This window comes from Paramormyrops kingsleyae, chromosome 3 (genome assembly GCF_048594095.1).
Source record: "Paramormyrops kingsleyae isolate MSU_618 chromosome 3, PKINGS_0.4, whole genome shotgun sequence".
NCBI classification, from domain to species: Eukaryota; Metazoa; Chordata; class Actinopteri; order Osteoglossiformes; family Mormyridae; genus Paramormyrops; species Paramormyrops kingsleyae.
In genome coordinates, this window is record NC_132799.1 from 8908956 (window position 1) to 8927732 (window position 18777).

At 44.1% G+C, this 18777-nt stretch overlaps 1 protein-coding gene across 2 annotated transcripts; it reads left to right on the forward strand.

Annotated features, from left to right (window-relative positions):
- Positions 1–8850: 8850 nt before the first annotated feature.
- taf5 (TAF5 RNA polymerase II, TATA box binding protein (TBP)-associated factor) lies at positions 8851–18117 on the forward strand. 2 transcript variants are annotated; one of them, XM_023840979.2, is made up of 11 exons: positions 8851–9340; positions 9951–10191; positions 10319–10634; positions 11253–11416; positions 11546–11681; positions 11826–11946; positions 15553–15682; positions 15936–16100; positions 16426–16603; positions 16710–16887; positions 17125–18117. In XM_023840979.2, the coding sequence occupies exons 1-11, from the start codon at positions 8917–8919 to the stop codon at positions 17337–17339; spliced, it is 2268 nt and encodes a 755-aa protein (XP_023696747.1). In that variant the 5' UTR covers positions 8851–8916; the 3' UTR covers positions 17340–18117. The 2 variants fall into 2 exon arrangements, with proteins under 2 accessions (XP_023696747.1, XP_023696756.1); XM_023840988.2 differs by having other exon boundaries at positions 9957–10191.
- Positions 18118–18777: the final 660 nt, after the last annotated feature.

Below are 18777 nucleotides of genomic sequence, written 5' to 3' on the forward strand. Positions count from 1 at the left end.
AAAAATAAACACCCCCGTCTACACTATTTTTGGATTCTTATTTTAAAAGGCAGCAGATTGACCCAGGACATATTATTTCTGTAACTGTTACACAGGGCAGCCTTGACAATGACTTCTGCTGCATAAATATATGCTCAGTACTGGGGGGTGCTTGGTGAACATCATAAAAAATTTTATCTTTCTTGACATCAAAGGAAGTGATTTTTAAAAAAAATTCTATCGTTTTAAGCCAAAATAAATGCTGATACTGATATTCTGTGTCCTAGAGGAGATGGAAGGAAATTTCATCCAATTAAATAGCAGACTTCACAGCTGAGTCACTCGCCATTGGTGGACTTATTGTAACATATTACCAGCTGAGTTATGAAATTTATGTGAAAAGCAGCAGAAGTGCCAGACAGTTGAAGGCATGACAAGACCCACCTTCTGACAATATGATGAACCTTTTTAAGGATAAATACACATGGCCAATTTTTAACACCAAACAAACTGACAGGGACTTAGGCAGTGGGCAGATGCGTGCTTTTGCGGTGCGATGAATAGGTCTTAATGTCCCCTGGGACTTATTAACAGCTCTGGGGGGGCTGTGCCCTCTCCCTAATGTGCTCACACTATTTTACTTTAAGATGCATCAATGAAGACATAAAAAACACAAGCATGAGATCTTTGCTCCCCTCCCATTGTGTGTCCTTACGAAGATGCTGATTCGGCATTAAAGTGAATGCCGGTTCTGCTGATTCGCGGATGGATTCAGGACAAGCCAATCATCCTTGCCTATGCGGAGGGGCGATCTCCAATGACCCATGGGCTGCTCATCATGCTGTCTGTTTCAATGCAGGTTGAGAAACGTGGTGAATTGCGTTACACGGTGACCCTTGTGCTGTGTCCTCATTGGAGAAGGCCATTTTAACTCGTGCATGGTGTACACAGTCCTGGGCAGTAGATTTGAAGCTACGTTTGTTAGATATAAGATGTTGATAACAACTCGAGTAGAATCCCATATGGCATATAAAAACACTGACCAAGTATTGCTGTCACCAATAATGACAATAATAATGCCAAAGCAAAATATAATAATGCATTAACTAAACATACTTAAAACACATGGTAAGTATATTTCATCACTGATTATCTCTTCTTCTTTGATACACGGTGTCCACAAACTTAGACAGTTCCATAACACATTGATTATTTATGCATGAAAGGGTTAAGAATACTACAAAGATGTAAGAAGACATCAGAAACCCTTGTACCAAATAACACCTGTTAATATATACTCCATGGCCAATGTATTAGGTACAAATGCTTGATGATGAAAACAGCCTGATGCTGCAAATAGCAAAGCCTGTGGCTACAACTGAATACATACAGCAAGCAGACAGGGTCACGAGGTTCACTTACTGTTTGGCACAGCATTACAACGGCTAAGATGTGTGATCTAAATGATTCTGGACACGGTGTGATTGTTGCTGCCCGATGTGTTGGCTCCAGCATCTCAGATACTGATATCTTCTCGGGATTTTCACAGACTGCAGGGGCTAGTGTTTACAGGAAATGGTGCAATAAATAAAAAACGTCTAGTCTGCTCTATTTCTGGGAGCAAAAACTCCTTCTTAATGAAAGACATCAGTGGAGAATGAGCCAGACCCACTTCCAACGGGAAGGTAGTAGGAGCCAAAATAACAGCTCAGGGCAACAGAACCGAACGGCTTCTCTGAATGGAACTTACATACTGCTGAAGCAATCTGGAAGCAAAAGTGGCTTCTACTGGATACAAGCTAGATGTGTCGAATTAAGTTGCATATGAGTGTAAAATGCTGCTTACAATTTATGACTACATGACTTTGATATTAAGCTGATGGTTTGTGAACATGCGTTAAATGGAACAGCAGCGATAAAATTTTAGGAGGGCACCAGTGATTTTTTTTTTTTGCAAATGTGCTGTTACTAGGTATACAGTTTCCATGGATACGGGTGCCATACCCTTGATGTGTCCCAGTCACTGGGGAGTATTACATCAGAGAGTCTGTCCCAGCTGAAACCAAAAGGGTCTGGCTTCTCTGCTTGGAACCTGTGGACTTATACCACAGCAAAAAGAAGTTGGTGCTAGAGAATATCGACCTTGCTGTAATTCAGTGCACTGTTTGTAAGCATACAGCTGTTGTTTGGCAGTCTGGGAACATACCAATGTCATGTTTATAGTTATATATTTAAGGGTCTCAACATTCAACCATCCAACTTCCAGCCACTTATCCCATTCAGGGTTTATAAGGCACAGCCCTAGAGTCTATTCCAGGCAACAGAGAGGACACGGCTGGGGTACACACCAGAGAGTATGCCGGTCCATAGCAGGGCACATACACGCGCACACATAACCACACACTGTGGGTGATTTAGAGATACCAGTTAGTCTAACTGTATGTCTTTGGACTGGTATGTCAAGGTAACCCATGCAACATGGGGAAGACATGCATGCTCCCTCATAGTCCCAGACCATATGCTTCATCATACTCCCAGACTCCACGTTCCACCATACTCCCTGACCCCACGCTCCATCATACTCCCAGAACCCACGCTCCACCATACTCCCTGATGACATGCTCCATCATACTCCCAGACCCCACACTCCATCATACTCCCTGACCCCACGCTCCATCAAACTACCAGACCCCACGCTCAACCATACTCCCTGACAACATACTCCATCATACTCCCAGACCCCACGCTCCATCATACTCTGAAACCCCACACTCTGTCATACTCCCAAACCCCATGCTCCATCATACTCCTAGACCCCACGTTCCATCATACTCTCAAACCCCACGCTTGGTCATACTCCCAAACCCCATGCTCCATCATACTCCCAGACCTATGTGAGGCAACAGTACTGAACAGCCACAGCACCCAGGTATGTAAGAGCACTTTGCCTGGCTCCTCAATTTTTGGTTGTTTTTGGCAGCTGTCCTTCAGGAAGCTTGCAGGTGACCAATAATACCCCAGTATGAAAAATACCCTTTAATTACTGTACCTTGTTTTCCAACTAAGTGGTTAAACACGGACTTGGATGCCATGTCATCCCACTACTTCAGATACCCATACTCAGCCAGATACCCATACTCAGCTAGAATAGGGTGAGTGTTAGACCTTAGCCAGGAAGTACAGGCTACACCGGACAGGATGTTCACATTCAATCAAGCATTATGGGAAATGTAGAGGCACCAGTCTATCAAATTGCACAGTTTTGGACCGCAGGAGAAAACATCAGCAAATATGGGCCGAATACACGAACTGCACACAGCCAGAGCAGAGGGCAGGAATGAAAGGCAGGCACAGCCCTGAAGGTGTGAGGCTCTGCTGGTGACTGAAAAGCCGCTGCGCACCACGGAGAATCTCAGACAAAAGCAGAATAGATTCCTATGTGGTGCAAACTGCAAGCTGTAGCTAAAGCTTGTCTTCCCAAAGCCAGGCATGATTTACAATGCACTCGCTTGTGCTGGTAGTTAAAGTTTTACAACTGAGACCCCTGGGTTTGGATGGGGGGGGGGGGATGAGTCACAGGACTAAAAATAAGGCAGATGGTCTGTGTGACACAGCAATTAAACGCTGACTGCAGACCAATCGCAGAGCAGCCAGCGTCTTAACGAGGATCCTCCCAATGACACTAGACTGTCACCGCTTTCAGTGACAGAGTGAAACAGCAATTAAGATGAAAAAAGTAAGAATAACAGTACAAACACATTTCAAATATATTTGAAATACGTGTTTTTGCGGCCTGAGAGAAATATTCAGTAAAAAAAATACAAATGGCCTTAGCTGGCTGACAAATATTTTAAAAATGGTTTAATTTAGGTGTCCTGTCCCTAAGCACTGTGTGTTTTATTAAAGTTTGTGTACTCATCCCCACAGGCTGGGGGGGGGGGGGGGGCAGCTTTGGAGGGAGCACCAGTCGATGTCTTCCATTGTGACTCAGCTCAAAGGCAGACAGGTAGTGTGATGACTCAAGATATCTGCTCATAAAGTCTCCCAGGATCCTTAAGTGAAGTGTACAGTAGAACTGCTTTGACCGCCCCGCCTGAATGATGAGGACGTCCGGATTTCTGAGAGTCAGCTGTTATTCCTCTCCCAGATTCTGCTGTGTCCCTGCCTCATCCGGCCCTGTGATTAGACAGGAAGACTCCTTGGGGTTATGAAGACTAGTTAAGGTTACGAAGACCTGGCTGTGAATAGGGATGGTGATGCAGCTTCACAGTGCATATTAAACAGGCAAACAATGAGTCTGCATCTGAACACACACACACACACACACACACACACACACACAGAGTCATAATCCAAACCCTAATCTAAACAATGACAACCTTAGCCCAGTCTTCCCTTGTGGGGACCGAAGACACCCACCCACCACACACACACACACACACACACACACAGATTGTAAAAGCCCTCCCTGCAGTACTGAGCAGCCATAAAAGTGCCACGCTGACCTCGCCTCCTTCAGACTGGCCTTGGGAATTCATGGCATCCAAGTCCATGTTTAACAACCCTGCTGGAAAACAAGCCCATTAAAGGACATTCCTCATGCTGGGTCACAGGAACACTGTCGGCCAACTCTGTCCTCTCTGCGAGACAACTAACGCCAGCAGAGAGCAAGACAGATAAGGTAAGGAAAGATAAGATAAGATGAGATAAGATAAGATGAGATGAGATAAGATAAGACGAGATAAGATAACTCTTTATTGTCATTGTCACTTGAAGAACGAAATTGAAATGCAATCGACTCAATGTGAGGCATGAGTAATAAAAATATTTAAATAATAATAAAAACAATCAATAAAAACACTGTAGACTGTCAGTGTTGGGCCCCTGCTCTGTGTGTGTGTGTATGTGTGTGTGTGCGAGCGGGTTTACCTATCCTTATGGGGACACAATGTCCCCATAACGTGATAAATATCCGTTTTTTTTTCCCTTATGGGGACCGGTTTCCTGGTCCCCATAAGGGAAAACTCTATTTTATAAAAATCGGTGACTGCTATGAAAAAACTAAAAATGCAAAAATTCTTGTATTTTGTTAGGTTACTTATGGTTATGGTTAGGGCAGGGTAGGGGTTAAGGTTGTCATAGTTAGCGTTAGCATTTTTCCCATTGAAATGAATGTGCGGTCCCCATAAGGATATGTTTACCCTACATGTGCGTGTGTGTGTGTGTGTGTGTGGAACTTGCACCTTCTCCCTGAGTGTGCTGGTCTCCTCGGTTACTCTGCTACTGTCCAAACACATGTACTTAGGCAAGTTGGCATTGCCCATAAAGTGAGTGTTACTAGTGCCCTATTACTGATTGGCACCCCATCCAGGGTGTACCCTAACCTTGTGCCTTGAGATGAGTGCCACCCTCCAGACCCCCCCCCCCCCCACCTGTGATCACGCTCAGAAAAAGCAGCACCATTTTTTGCCATCCCAATCCTATCCATTCAATATTTAAATCTGCTGATTCCAAGTCCCGATCTGATCTTTTAATAAATATTTAAATATACATAAACATACATCTGGTGCATTCGTCGTTTGAGTAAGCCTGACGATTTTGCGATATTTTTCCTTAAGATGGTCAATCAGGCTTTGGTAGTTGATACTGATCAACTAGAAAATACTTGAATGGGCCTTAATTCCGATCATAGTTATCATATCCGGACATCACTGCTACAAAACGCTTCAAAATGCTACAAAATGATGAAAAACTGTAAGTGAAAACTCTACTGAAAGAGGCATTCACTGTAGGAGAGTCCATACTGCACTCTTACTCCAGTAATGTAAATTCTGCGAAACTGGAACAGTCTGCCACTGGCTGGCATCCATGCCAACTGGAGACTGACAGCAAACTGCAGAAATATCAGCATATGCTTGTACACCATGTCATCATCTAATTAAACTACCAGCCGGGGAAGAAAACTGCACAGAATCAGCAGGTCAGAGCCCACAGTGATGTGTCTCAGTGCTTTGCTGCCATTCAGTTTTTCATTGGTACAATACATTGATACAATACCATCCAGAGCAGATCCACTGGGCCATGACAAGTCTGGAGTTAGACCTAATCTCAGGAAACGCAGAGAGCAAGTCGCCCTCTATGGCAATGCCACGGACTACAGGGAAGCTAATGACACGGTAGTGGCCTCAGTAGTTCTCTACGCTGTTGTGTGCTGGGCAGGGAGCAGCTCGGACAGAGACAGGAAAAAACTTAACAAGCTTGTTAAGAAAGCTGGCTCTGTCCTGGGCTGCACACTGGACACCATCGAGGAGGTGGCGGACAGAAGGATGCTATTAAAACTGTCATCCATTATGGATGACCCCTCCCACCCCCTGCACCACCCTGTGGAGGCTCTGAGCAGCTCCTTCAGCACAAGACTGTTACACCCTCAGTGCAAGAAGGAGCGCTTCCGTCGATCATTCCTCCCCACAGCTATTAGACTTTACAACACATCACTGCAGTGACCACATAATCAGTATATATAATCCCTGTATATGTACATATGTGTGTATATATATGTATATGTGTGTGTGTGTGTGTATATATGTATGTATATATATATATATATATATATATATATATATATATATATATATATATATATTTCAGCAGCTGCTATCCATATACCTAGCATTGTGTATATGTTTCTTTTTTTCTTACATTTTTACTTATATATTTTTACAGTTTTAGAAATTGTTTTTCTATTGTTTTTATTATCTGTATTGTTATTTTTTTGCTGATCCTATGGATCCTGTCTTTTTTCATTATTGCTGCTGTTTCTCAAAGAATTTCCCCATTGTGGGATTAATAAAGTCTAATCTAATCTAATCTAATCTAATCTAATCTAATCGCTCATACTGCCCTACCTGCCTGTTTCTGAACTGAGGGAGGAGACCAGCGCAAACATGGGGGCGATATGGAAACTACACACAGCTGGAGGTGGGATCTAAACCCCCAGGCCTGCATGCATGAGATTACAGTGCTGCCCACTGAGCCACCACACTGCAACAGAGCAGGGAAATAAGATGTATAGCACTGAAGAACGTCAGACAAGCGCGTAAATGCTACAAATGTAAATGTCAGAGCACTTTAACATGAATGCTCCCATTTAAGAGCTCATTCAGGTTTTAATATGGGCAGCTTTTACATGCTGGTGACCAAAACTTTGTGGAGAGCAAGAACAGCTCTTCTGCATAAGGGATGTGCAATCTGCAGTGAAATGAATTCTGAGTTCTGAGTCTGGCTTCTGCTTTGTGCGTGTGGAGCTCGCATGCCTTCTCAGCATTGTGTGAGTTTCCTCCTGTAGCCCAAAGTCTTGCAGTTAGGCTACCTGGTGTCTCTAATTTGCCAGTGATTTATGAGTGTGTGTGTGTATATATGGTGTCACGACAGAACTCTAGGGATGGGTCCAACAGTCCTTTATTGGGGCAAACCAGAGGGAAATCCAAATAACGAGCAGGGTCCAGCATCCCCAGCCCCAGCCTTGAGCTCCGTGCAACCCAGGACAGGCTCTTCCAAGACCCTGAGCAGGATAAGTGAATTAGAAGATGGATGAAGTGGACAAATTAAAGATCAAATTAATGGAACAGAATTCAGCCTTCTGTGTTATCCAGGTTGCATGAAGTATATTGTTACTGTGGAGCAGTCAGCACTGAAACTGGTAAACATTCATGGTCAGCTCCTTATAATCACTCAAAGGAGCTAAAAAATCAGTCTAACAGCCAGTGCTTCTCAGGAAAATTTGTTGTGGCCCAGACACTGCAAACATCACGACTAAATTCCATTTAATCTGTAATTCTTTGGATAGCAACATAATTACATCTCAGTGACAAGACTACAAAAATAGACACACACACACACACACACACACACACACACACACATACACACTCAGGTTTGTAATTATATCTTTGTAGGGACTCTCCATTCATTTCTATGGGGAAAACATGACGACCTTAACCCCTACCCAGCCCTAACCTTATAACTATAAGTAATCTAACAAAATACGAGACTTTTTTTTATTTCTTTTACATCCAAAGATCTCAGAAAGGCTCTGTGTCTGCAGAAGGATTGCAGAATAACAATGAGTCCCAGCAGCCTGGACTGTACACTTAGCAATACCCCCCCATCCCACACCCCGTCTGTGTACCTGACAGAGTGACCCCCTTCACCCTAAACGTGAAGGCTAGTGCGCCTCCCCCAACTCTAAACCAAAGTCTGTGCCTTGTAGATGCCAGTGCCCCAGACTTTATGGAATACAATGGCTTTGCTCTTTATCAGAAATTTAAATATCAAACCTACTCAAAAAGCACGTATGCGGCATACCTCGCCCATCTAAATTTCCCGGAGGAACCTTCCCGAGGGATTAATAAAGTACTATCTAATCTAATCTAATCTAATCTATCTGTGTACAGTTACTCGGGAAGTGAGCAGTCAGAGGATGCAGACATAAAAAAATGCCAGTGATAAAACTAATTTCAATGAACCCACTATCCACAGTAAAACATCAAACAGAATTATAGATGGGTCATGTCAATCTTAAATATACTTTAATACGATAAATCCTCGACCAAGGCTCCATCTACTGGTGAAACGCATGAATGCTCATACCAAGCACTGATCACACTTTGGGCAAAATTCGAATTTACAAAATATCCCAGTTGTCATGAAATGTGAAATAAAACAATATTAAGCGATATATTATGTCTATACTTCACAGATTAAATCAAGAAGCTTTGCAGTGTTTTTAAAGCAACTTCAACGAAGCGGTAAGAATCTTACACACTCCCATGCAATAGGTGGCGGTAACGAGCCGCAAGTTGTTTCATTTCCTTCGAAGAAGAAGCAACAGCGGCAGCCTATCCATGAACTGAAAGAGCCGCAACGTAACATGGGAAAATGGCGGCTGTTCAGGATGGTCAGATCGAACCGGAGAGCGAAAAGGAAATTAAATCGGAAACGTTGAACGATGCGACGGGAAACCATGCAGCTGCAGTCGGGGGGCTGCTTCCCTCCTCTCCGGTTTCGACTGCGTCCGTTGGGGCCTCAAACTCCTCGAAAGCGGCGGCGTCGGAGGACCAGCAGACTCTCCTGGCCGTGCTGCAGTTCCTCAAGAGGAACAAGCTGGTGGAATCGGCCGATATCCTGCGCCGAGAGGCCGGCTTGCTGGAGGAGTCGGATGACGCGCAGGGCTCCGAGGGCGGCCGGGATGAGTTAGGGGGGGCGAGTGCGGATGAAGGCGGGGAGGCAGCGTCGCTTTTCAGCCGAGTGACAAGCGCCACGGGAGCCTCTGGTATCGCAACAGGTCCGGCGCCTAGTAAAGGTACAGTAAAATAAACTTAAAGGCTGTTTATTTTTTACTTGTTATTTGGAGGGTTTATAAGGTAAGTTGTTCTTGTGCGATATGTGCGGTGGGGTAGTGGCGCCGTGTGGGGTATTGCAGCCTGCGAGAGCGCCCACAGGACTGTTTATCATGCACAACAATAACAATCACATCTTTTTTAACGAGGCTGCACTGAAATACAATGAAATCGATGCTGTTCGTGTAGTCTAATAGTTTACACACACACACATACATAGATAGAGAAGAAACTTCTAGAGGAGGTGGGACCAACCAATCAGATATCTTGGTCACACAGACGGTTTTAAAAATGTGGAGTATCTGAAGATGGGTAACGTCTTTTGGATTCCCGAAGCTTAGCCTAACACAGCCTGCGCTATCACTAACGGGAGTATAATTAAAAGCCATTTGAAAAATGTCTAATTCGTTTTACCCAGTTATCAAATCTCAATATACAGTACAAAGGAGTGTCGTAGGCAGTGGCAGTCAGTAATATTTAATCCTAACTTCAAAAGTTAGTGCTGGTACAACCCTGTGTGATATATGACTGTATAACCATTGAAGATTTGTCATGTATGTTGTTATCTGTCAGCTACAGTAGCCCAAGGAAGCGAGGACCAACCAGATGTCAGTGTGGTACTTTCTGCCTACAGCCAGCAGGGGGACCCAGCACTGTACCAGATGTACTACAGTGGACTCAAGAAGTTTATTGAGTCGGTTCTTGACTGTCACAGAGCTGAACTGTCACAGCTATTTTACCCACTGTTTGTCCACATGTACCTGGAGCTCGTGTACAACAACCATGAACAAGAAGCAAAGGAATTCTTTGAAAAGTAAGTCCTAGAAGGTCAAGGTGGACTGCTTACATCAGTCTGCGTAGTTCCCTTAGATGTTTGTCTCGACTTAAACTCGGAGTGGTTTGATTTGTTTGTTTAGTTGACCCTGCCTCCCCTCCACTAGATTCCATGGAGACCAGGAGTGTTACTATCGGGATGATCTGCGGGTGCTGTCCGGGATGTCCAAGAAGGAGCACATGAGAGGCAACGAGACGCTCCTCGACTTCCGTACCAGCAAGTTCGTGCTGCGCATCTCCCGGGACTCGTACCAGCTGCTCAAGAGGCACCTGCAGGAGCGCCAGAACAACCAGATCTGGAACATCATCCAGGAGCACCTCTACATCGACATCTTCGACGGCATGCCACGCAGCAAGAGCCAGATCGACAGCATGTCGGGGAGTCTGGCGGGGGAGGCCAAGCGGGAAGCCAACAAGGCCAAGGTGCAGAGGTCTTCGGGAACTTCTCTTGCAACATAACAGGAAATGATTGAGTACATCATTTGCCTGTGTCACCGGAAATGCTTAGATTTCTGGGAAATGTAGTCATGAATATTTGTATTTGGTTCAATTCAACTTTGTTATTATACAATCATGGAACAAACGTACACCCAAATGTATGTTTGTGTAAACTCCAAAGGAGAGTGCAAGAAAGGGCTGATGGTAGGGCTACATGATGCCACATTGTTATAATAATCACCAGGGATTATTTTGAAGGCCAAAAGTTAGTGGTTTGTAAAAATTCAGCGTAGCAGAAGGTGTAAAAAAGGCAGTATAATATATGATTGACTGGGAAATATGGGAAATACGTAAACAAGATTGTACAACAAATACAATACCAAATGTACCATCACTTTAAAGTGAATTAGTAATAAATGTGCTTGTGGGAGTTTTTCACAGAAATGTTCTGAGGGCAGAATGAAAGACATGATTGGTTCAGAGAGATAACCAATCAGATTGTAGAGGAGGTGGGTCAAGGGAACTAGAGTAAGCTGGACCAAGATATCTGATTAGTTGGTCCTCTGCAAGTCTCCACTTCTTACCCCGTGCCCATGTCCGCAGGTGTTCTACGGACTCCTGAAGGAACCGGAGATCGAGGTGCCCCTAGATGACGAGGACGAGGAGGCGGAGAACGAGGAGGGGAAGCCCAAGAAGAAGAAACCGAAAAAGGACAGCATGGGCTCGAAGAGCAAGAAGCAGGATCCCAATGCGCCCCAGCAGAACAGGTACGGCAGCGGTGGCGTGGAAGGACTGGCCGGGGCTTCGGGCCTGCCCTTACCTGCTGGGCATTCCGTAACATCGGGATGCATTTTCCCGCCTCCCTGGTTTGGGAATAAGCTCCCTTTCTTTTCCAGGATTCCTCTTCCTGAGCTGAAGGATTCTGACAAGCTGGATAAAATCATGTATATGAAGGAGGCCACCAAGCGTATCCGACTGGGCCCAGACAACCTGCCATCAATCTGCTTCTACACCTTTCTCAACGCCTACCAGGTAAATCTACACAGGCCATTAACTACCCAATAGGAGTGCACTAGTGTTTATCGTGTATGGTCTATACCACAAGCAGCGACACTGCATGATGGCCTCACTTCATTCCGTGATAGCAGAATCTTAGCACTGTGGTCTGCTGTGCAGGGTCTGACCGCTGTGGATATCACGGACGACTCCAGCCTGATCGCCGGCGGCTTCGCGGACTCCACCGTACGAGTGTGGAGCGTCACTCCCAGGAAGCTGCGTGCGGTCAAATCCGCAACAGGTGAGGCACTGCAGAGGGCTGGGGGAGGGGGCTTCTACGGCATCGTAGCTTCTCATCATTGTCAGAAGGGGGAAAAAAAATTCAGGATACACTTAACAGGATGGGATGAGAAGGAAGGTCGTTTATACCACACAGGAGATACCCAAAAATCGACAACAACCGTGAAGGTACTATTTGTCATCTTTACCCAAAGTTTCCTCATTTTCAATCCTTTTGGTTAGTTTTTGGAGGGAATATTGGCGTGAGCAGAGGGGCGTGGCTATAGCTACCAGAAAGCAGGGTTCCCGCGGGGTCTTAAAAAGTCTTAAAAAGTCTAAAATTAAGAAAGTTAAATTTAAGGCCTTAAAATGTCTTAAAAATGTCCAGATTTTCATCCTAGGTATTAAATTTAATTTACCCAAGTCTTAAAATTCTTACCTCCGTTTATTCGCAAAAAGCGTTGTCCGCAGAAAATAAAATAGTAAAACGCTGTAAAACTAATCCGTTGGTTGTGTTTTCTGGTCTGCACCGGTGTCTGCGTGGTAATAAAACTACAAATCCCATTGCGTGATCACTGCAGCTAGGCAAACAAACAACAGTTTGAGAAGGGTCTGGCTGCAGAACGTGCATTTTCAGCCACTGACGTCAGGTGCACGCTCAGCCACATCAGGAAGTGCAGGGGAATCAAGCGCTAACTTATGGAAGATTATAAGCACAAAAATTCAAATGGAAATTCATTTTGCAATTGGCAATTCAATATTCAATCAGAGCATGCATTTGTCATTTCAATATTTAATCTGAGCATGTAATTTGAAAATATATCTTGCAATCGGCAATTCAATGTGCAAAGTGCTTATGCAATCCTTAATTCATTTCAAAATATTTTGAATAATAAATAGAATAACAAGGCACTGAATTGCATTGCGTATTGCCATGGGTTTTTTGCCACTTTATTCAAATGCAATGGCGTCCCCGGCAATTGCATTGCATGTTGGGGAAGAAAACTCAATTTGCAATTCCCAACTGTCAGACCGCTCATCAAGGCGGACCTTCATTAACGACGTCACTTCCTTGTTTAGGGCCTCACCAGCATTCAATGGACTTGTTCGTTTAGAGAGTAATAGCGACAGAAGAGCCTGTAGCAAGTATTTGTGCCTTAGCAGATGACATGGAAAACAATCGGGTATCAGCAATAGATGTGTTTGATAGGTTGCTTTTGCTCTCACAGAGGGTAGAGGAACTTTCCATCTTAACTGGACTTGACACGGGAAGGGTTAATAATATATTTGTCCTTCAACATAGCGATAAGCTGCAGCACTAATAAAATACATATTCATCCATCAAAGGCTAACAAAATGGCTAACAGATGCAGAAACTTAGCCAACACAAGGTTCATACTTGTTTTCCATCACATTGTGCACATCAGTAACTGGTCTGCATTCTCTGAAGGTTACAAAGTCACTCGCTAAAGTTTACATCAGCTTCTTATAGAGTCCTAATCATTACATTCCCTATGCATTATGAAGGGCTAAATAATATTCCATAGTCGCATATTAGAAATTAATACTGACTTCCGCCTCATATCGGCGAGATGAATATTTTAAAAGATATTTAGCATAAACACTGCTAGAAAGCCAGATGAGATGAACAGGTAACCCATAATTTAAACTAAACTAGAAGTAAAATTCATATCCCTAGCTAGTTTTGCGTTAGTCTACTAATATTAACATAAACTAGCAGTGCCAGAAATCGTTCATTTAACCACATATACTACCATACTAACCAAACCTACGGTTAATGTTTATGCTGTCGCTTGTGTATATAAAGCTTATTCTCATATATATCATAAGATATATCATCCCGGCACACGCCTCCACTTTACCCCGACCTGCAGAACTGTCCTAAACGTGGAAATGAGTTGCGTTGTGAACCTGCGGTCGATTACTTTTCCTCAATAAGTTGAAATTGAATTTGCGAACTGAATTCAGATTAAACTAATAAACTCAGATTGAGTTTTTTTAATGCGACAACTGCATATTCAAGTATACACAATTCATATTCAGTTTCTAGTAGCACAAATATCAGCCCATAGAGGTAGCCCTCAATGGCCACCACAGGTATCTCGATGGCGGGTCTCCCCACTCTTAGATTAGTTTGCATCCTTCCCGTGTCAAGTCCAGTTAAGATGGAAAGTTCCTCTACCCTCTGTGAGAGCAAAAGCAACCTATCAAACACATCTATTGCTGATACCCGATTGTTTTCCATGTCATCTGCTAAAGCACAAATACTTGCTACAGGCTCTTCTGTCGCTATTACTCTCTAAACGAACAAGTCCATTGAATGCTGGTGAGGCCCTAAACAAGGAAGTGACGTCGTTAATGAAGGTCCGCCTTGATGAGCGGTCTGACAGTTGGGAATTGCAAATTGAGTTTTCTTCCCCAACATGCAATGCAATTGCCGGGGACGCCATTGCATTTGAATAAAGTGGCAAAAAACCCATGGCAATACGCAATGCAATTCAGTGCCTTGTTATTCTATTTATTATTCAAAATATCTTGAAATGAATTAAGGATTGCATAAGCACTTTGCACATTGAATTGCCGATTGCAAGATATATTTTCAAATTACATGCTCAGATTAAATATTGAAATGACAAATGCATGCTCTGATTGAATATTGAATTGCCAATTGCAAAATGAATTTCCATTTGAATTTTTGTGCTTATAATCTTCCATACTAACTTAGCTATTGAGGCCAATGTGAACGGTATGTTGTTTTATTATTTGTATTACTGAATGATATAGTTACAAGTTTATTTCATGCCATACATTATTGCAATGTAAGTGTTCTGATGTAGTGCGTTAGTAACTTTTTTCTCTGACGAGTGAATTTTTTCAGTTAAAAGGCAACTACTGGCCAGTTGGCTCACGTTATCTTATCATAAAATAAACACATTTCTACTTTCCCGCCTATCGCGGAAGTTACGTTCCAGACCCATCAGCGATAGGTGAAAATCCGCGATATAGAAAGACTATATACATAAACCTTTTTATAGTTTAAGCCTTAAAATACTACTCCCACATGCTTTAAACACATGTGAACTTATTATTATTAAACACATATGATATGTGGATGTTGGGCTAAGGATATGAGTGACATGAAATATGAGAATTTCTGGTATAATTCTAATGTTTCTAGTAATGCATCGTGTTGGTCTTAAATTTTACTCATAATGGTCTTAAAAGGTCTTAAAAAGGTCTTAAATTTAACTTAATGAAACCTGCAAGAACCCTGAGAAAGGCTGTATTAGGCTGCCGGCCCTAGTAGGGAGAAGGTCAATGTGGATTAAGACTAGATATGCTGGTGTAGATGTTGGGATCCACATACTATAACCCACAAACCATATTCATACGAATTTTTCCTTCAGTTTGAATTTTATAGTATTGTTGGGATTGATTTGATTTGTAGTTTTCTTTCAGTTTGCACTACTTGCAGTTTGCTCTACTTTTGATCTTCTCTACTGTCTCTATCCACTGTCTGTACCCTACATCGCTGAAAAACATGTCCAGTTATAGACCATTAGACTGGTCAGCAGACATTTTGAGGATGTGTTGTATCCCTCTGTAGACTTGAGTTTGATCGATAAGGAGTCGGAAGACGTCCTGGAAAGAATCATGGATGAAAAGACAGCGAGCGAATCCAAGATCTTGTACGGACACAACGGTCCGGTGTATGGAATTAGCTTCAGCCCGGATAGGTAATTCATTCTGAAATATCATTGCTACTATTGTTCATATTAATGATAATTCGTGCCTATTTTCTGCACAGTATTATTTATACTGTCTGCTGTCTTTGCTTTGTACTGTATGTTTGTTTATATTATAGTATTAGTTTTAGTAGTAATAATATAGGCTTCCCTATTATGTCAATTGTGCTTTGATATAGCCATGATTGTCGCTTGTTTTAAAGACCCCCGGATCCGGTCTGGATATGTCCGCCTGCTCTTTCAGGAACTATCTGCTGTCCTGCTCGGAGGATGGTACTGTGAGGCTGTGGAGCCTGCAGACCTTCACCTGCCTGGTGTGCTACAAGGGACACAACTACCCCGTGTGGGATGTGCAGTTCTCCCCGCATGGCTACTACTTCACGTCCGGGGGCCACGACCGTGTTGCTCGGTGAGCCTGTGTGACTGGGCCGGTAGCGTAGTGGTTAATGACATTTCAAGACCCTGTACTGTCTCTATCTATTATGTGAAGACTTATTTAAAGGCTATTTCAAGACCCTCAAGATGTTTTTCTGTCATGCCGCTGGGCGAGATAGTTAAACTATATGTCTATACTTAAAATACTGTTCAAATGTGGCTACGATTAGCTAAATTCGTATAACAAAAAATTGTGAATGATTTTGTTAGTGGTAATAGCAGGGTCATTCCATTAGGGGGGGATGGTGAGCCCCATACAGAACGGTATCGCTTCTAAGTCTGTCCTTTCCGGTCTGAAGGCTCTGGGCCACGGATCACTACCAGCCTCTGCGCATGTTCGCGGGCCACCTGGCCGACATCACCTGTACCCGCTTCCATCCCAACTCCAACTACTTGGCCACGGGGTCAGCTGACCGCACCGTCAGGCTCTGGGACATCCTGAACGGCAACTGCAATCGCATCTTCACGGGGCACAAGGTATGCATGCCACAAGGGGACCTGGCAAGGTCATGGGTCAGAAGGTGTCCCCTTGACCCCCCCAGTGAACATCACAAAAGTTACCACATAGTCACTGTTTCCCCAGGGACCTATCCACTCGCTGGCCTTCTCCCCCAACGGGAAATTCCTGGCGTCGGGGGCCACTGACGGCCGGGTTCTCCTATGGGACATCGGCCGGGGGCTGATGATCGAGGAGCTCAATGGTCACACGGACACAATCTACGCCCTCAAGTTCAGTCGAGATGGAGAGATACTGGCTTCAGGTCAGCCGCACTCTCCGCCGATTAGCCGTTCGGCCCACTGCTGCTTCTGGATTAGCTCTCATTACACCATCGCTATCCAAAATTCTTTATCCAAAAAGAGTTAGAACTTCTGCACTAACTGGGCTTGTCCTGTAGCATTTCTGTGTTAGACTCTGTTTGACTTGTCAAACCCCCCCCCCCCTTGCTGTCTGTCTGATCGAAGGCCAATCAGCTGCTCCTCTGTTTCCTGCTCCCCAGGCTCCATGGACAACACGGTCCGCCTCTGGGACGCGGTGAAGGCCTTCGACGACATCGAGACGGACGACTTCACCGCCGCCACCGGTCACGTGCACCTGTCGGAGAATTCCCTGGAGCTGCAGCTGGGGACCTACACGTCCAAATCCACACCCGTCATCCACCTGCACTTCACTCGCCGGAACCTGCTTCTGGCGGCTGGGGGGTATAACCCATAGGGGGGGGGGGGGGGGCACCTTGAGGCTTCCCTGACTTGGGGGCATGGCGGACAGGGGGTCCGGCGTAGCGACAGACCCATCTTGAGAACTTTGCTAATATGATAAAAATGTGATTGAGGTCCCGATCTTTCACGAAAGTCACCTCCTCTGGCATGGAATCGCAGGGAGGCTGTCGGTTCCTCCTCATAAACTCACAAACGGACGGTTTAGGTTGCAGTCACTGCCAGGCCTGAGGCCCACGTTCCCCAGTGTGGCTCGCAAACACACGGCATTTCAGTCATTATGCAATATGTAAATAGAAATAAACATTTTTAACAGGAACGCTTGTATGCGCTGTTCGATTTAAGGCTCTCGACACGATTGTATGCGACAGCAGACAGAAGAGAGAAGCTGATCAGGAAGCGTGCTTCAGCCGTGACTGCAGATCCAGTTTGAAGCAGAAAACGAAAATCAGCCGCCATGGGATCTGCTGCTGGTGTCTTAAGTCAGTGTTTCTCAGCCCGGCCTGCAGGGGACCGTCACCTTTTCTGGTAGGGAGCTTGGAGGGAGTAAAAACAGGCCAGCTGGGGTTCCCAAGGATCGGACTGAGAAACATTGCTTTAAGTTGTGTAGATTTCTTCTAGTACATCGGCTTAGCTGATAGGCCAGTTGAAGTGTTGACTCAGACATTTCATGCCATTGAATACATTAACAAACCTGCCTTTGTAAGGATGAAAGACCGTCGCACTCTTTTGAAAAGGTTCCTTAGTTACTGTTTTAATAAATCAGCGAAAGAAAACTTGTTGCCTATTGCCAAAAGGTTGTACTGGTTGTACTGGTGCTGCGGGCTTCTGATTGGTCATTCCCTGAGAGCCCAGTTGTGATTGGTCTACATAAATGCCAGTTGAAATTGAGTAATATAAAAAGACTATTTTATATATGATATTGTACAGCTTTCTCCTGTTTTCTAATTACATATTTATGTAACAATTTTGCCTTCACATATCCTGTTACTAACCAGTGTCCCGTCCTGGTTGTCCCCTGTCCCATACTGGGTGATTTCTGGGATAAGATCCTGACTTGTCATGAGTCTGTTTTGGATAAGCAGTTGTAGAAAATGGTTGAATTGACAGGTATCACTACTGGATCCTGTCAGTATGTATTGTTTTTTTTTTTTTAATAATTCACCCCCCTCTCCAATGACTCTTCCCCCTGTCCCGTTATGAAGCGTCACTGTTTATGAAACCAGTACCTTGGTCACTGCCAGTGCAGTGTTGAACGAACCCTTTTTCTATCTTTTTCCCCTTATGTTTGAAATGCAAGGATCACGCGTGGTTGATTGTGTATGTCTGCTGCCACTAGATGGCATCATGTTTGCCGCAGAAATGTAATCTTTGTTTTGATGAATTTTCACAGGAAAATCTGTTTATTGTAAAGTGTGGTCTCATAAGTACTTTTC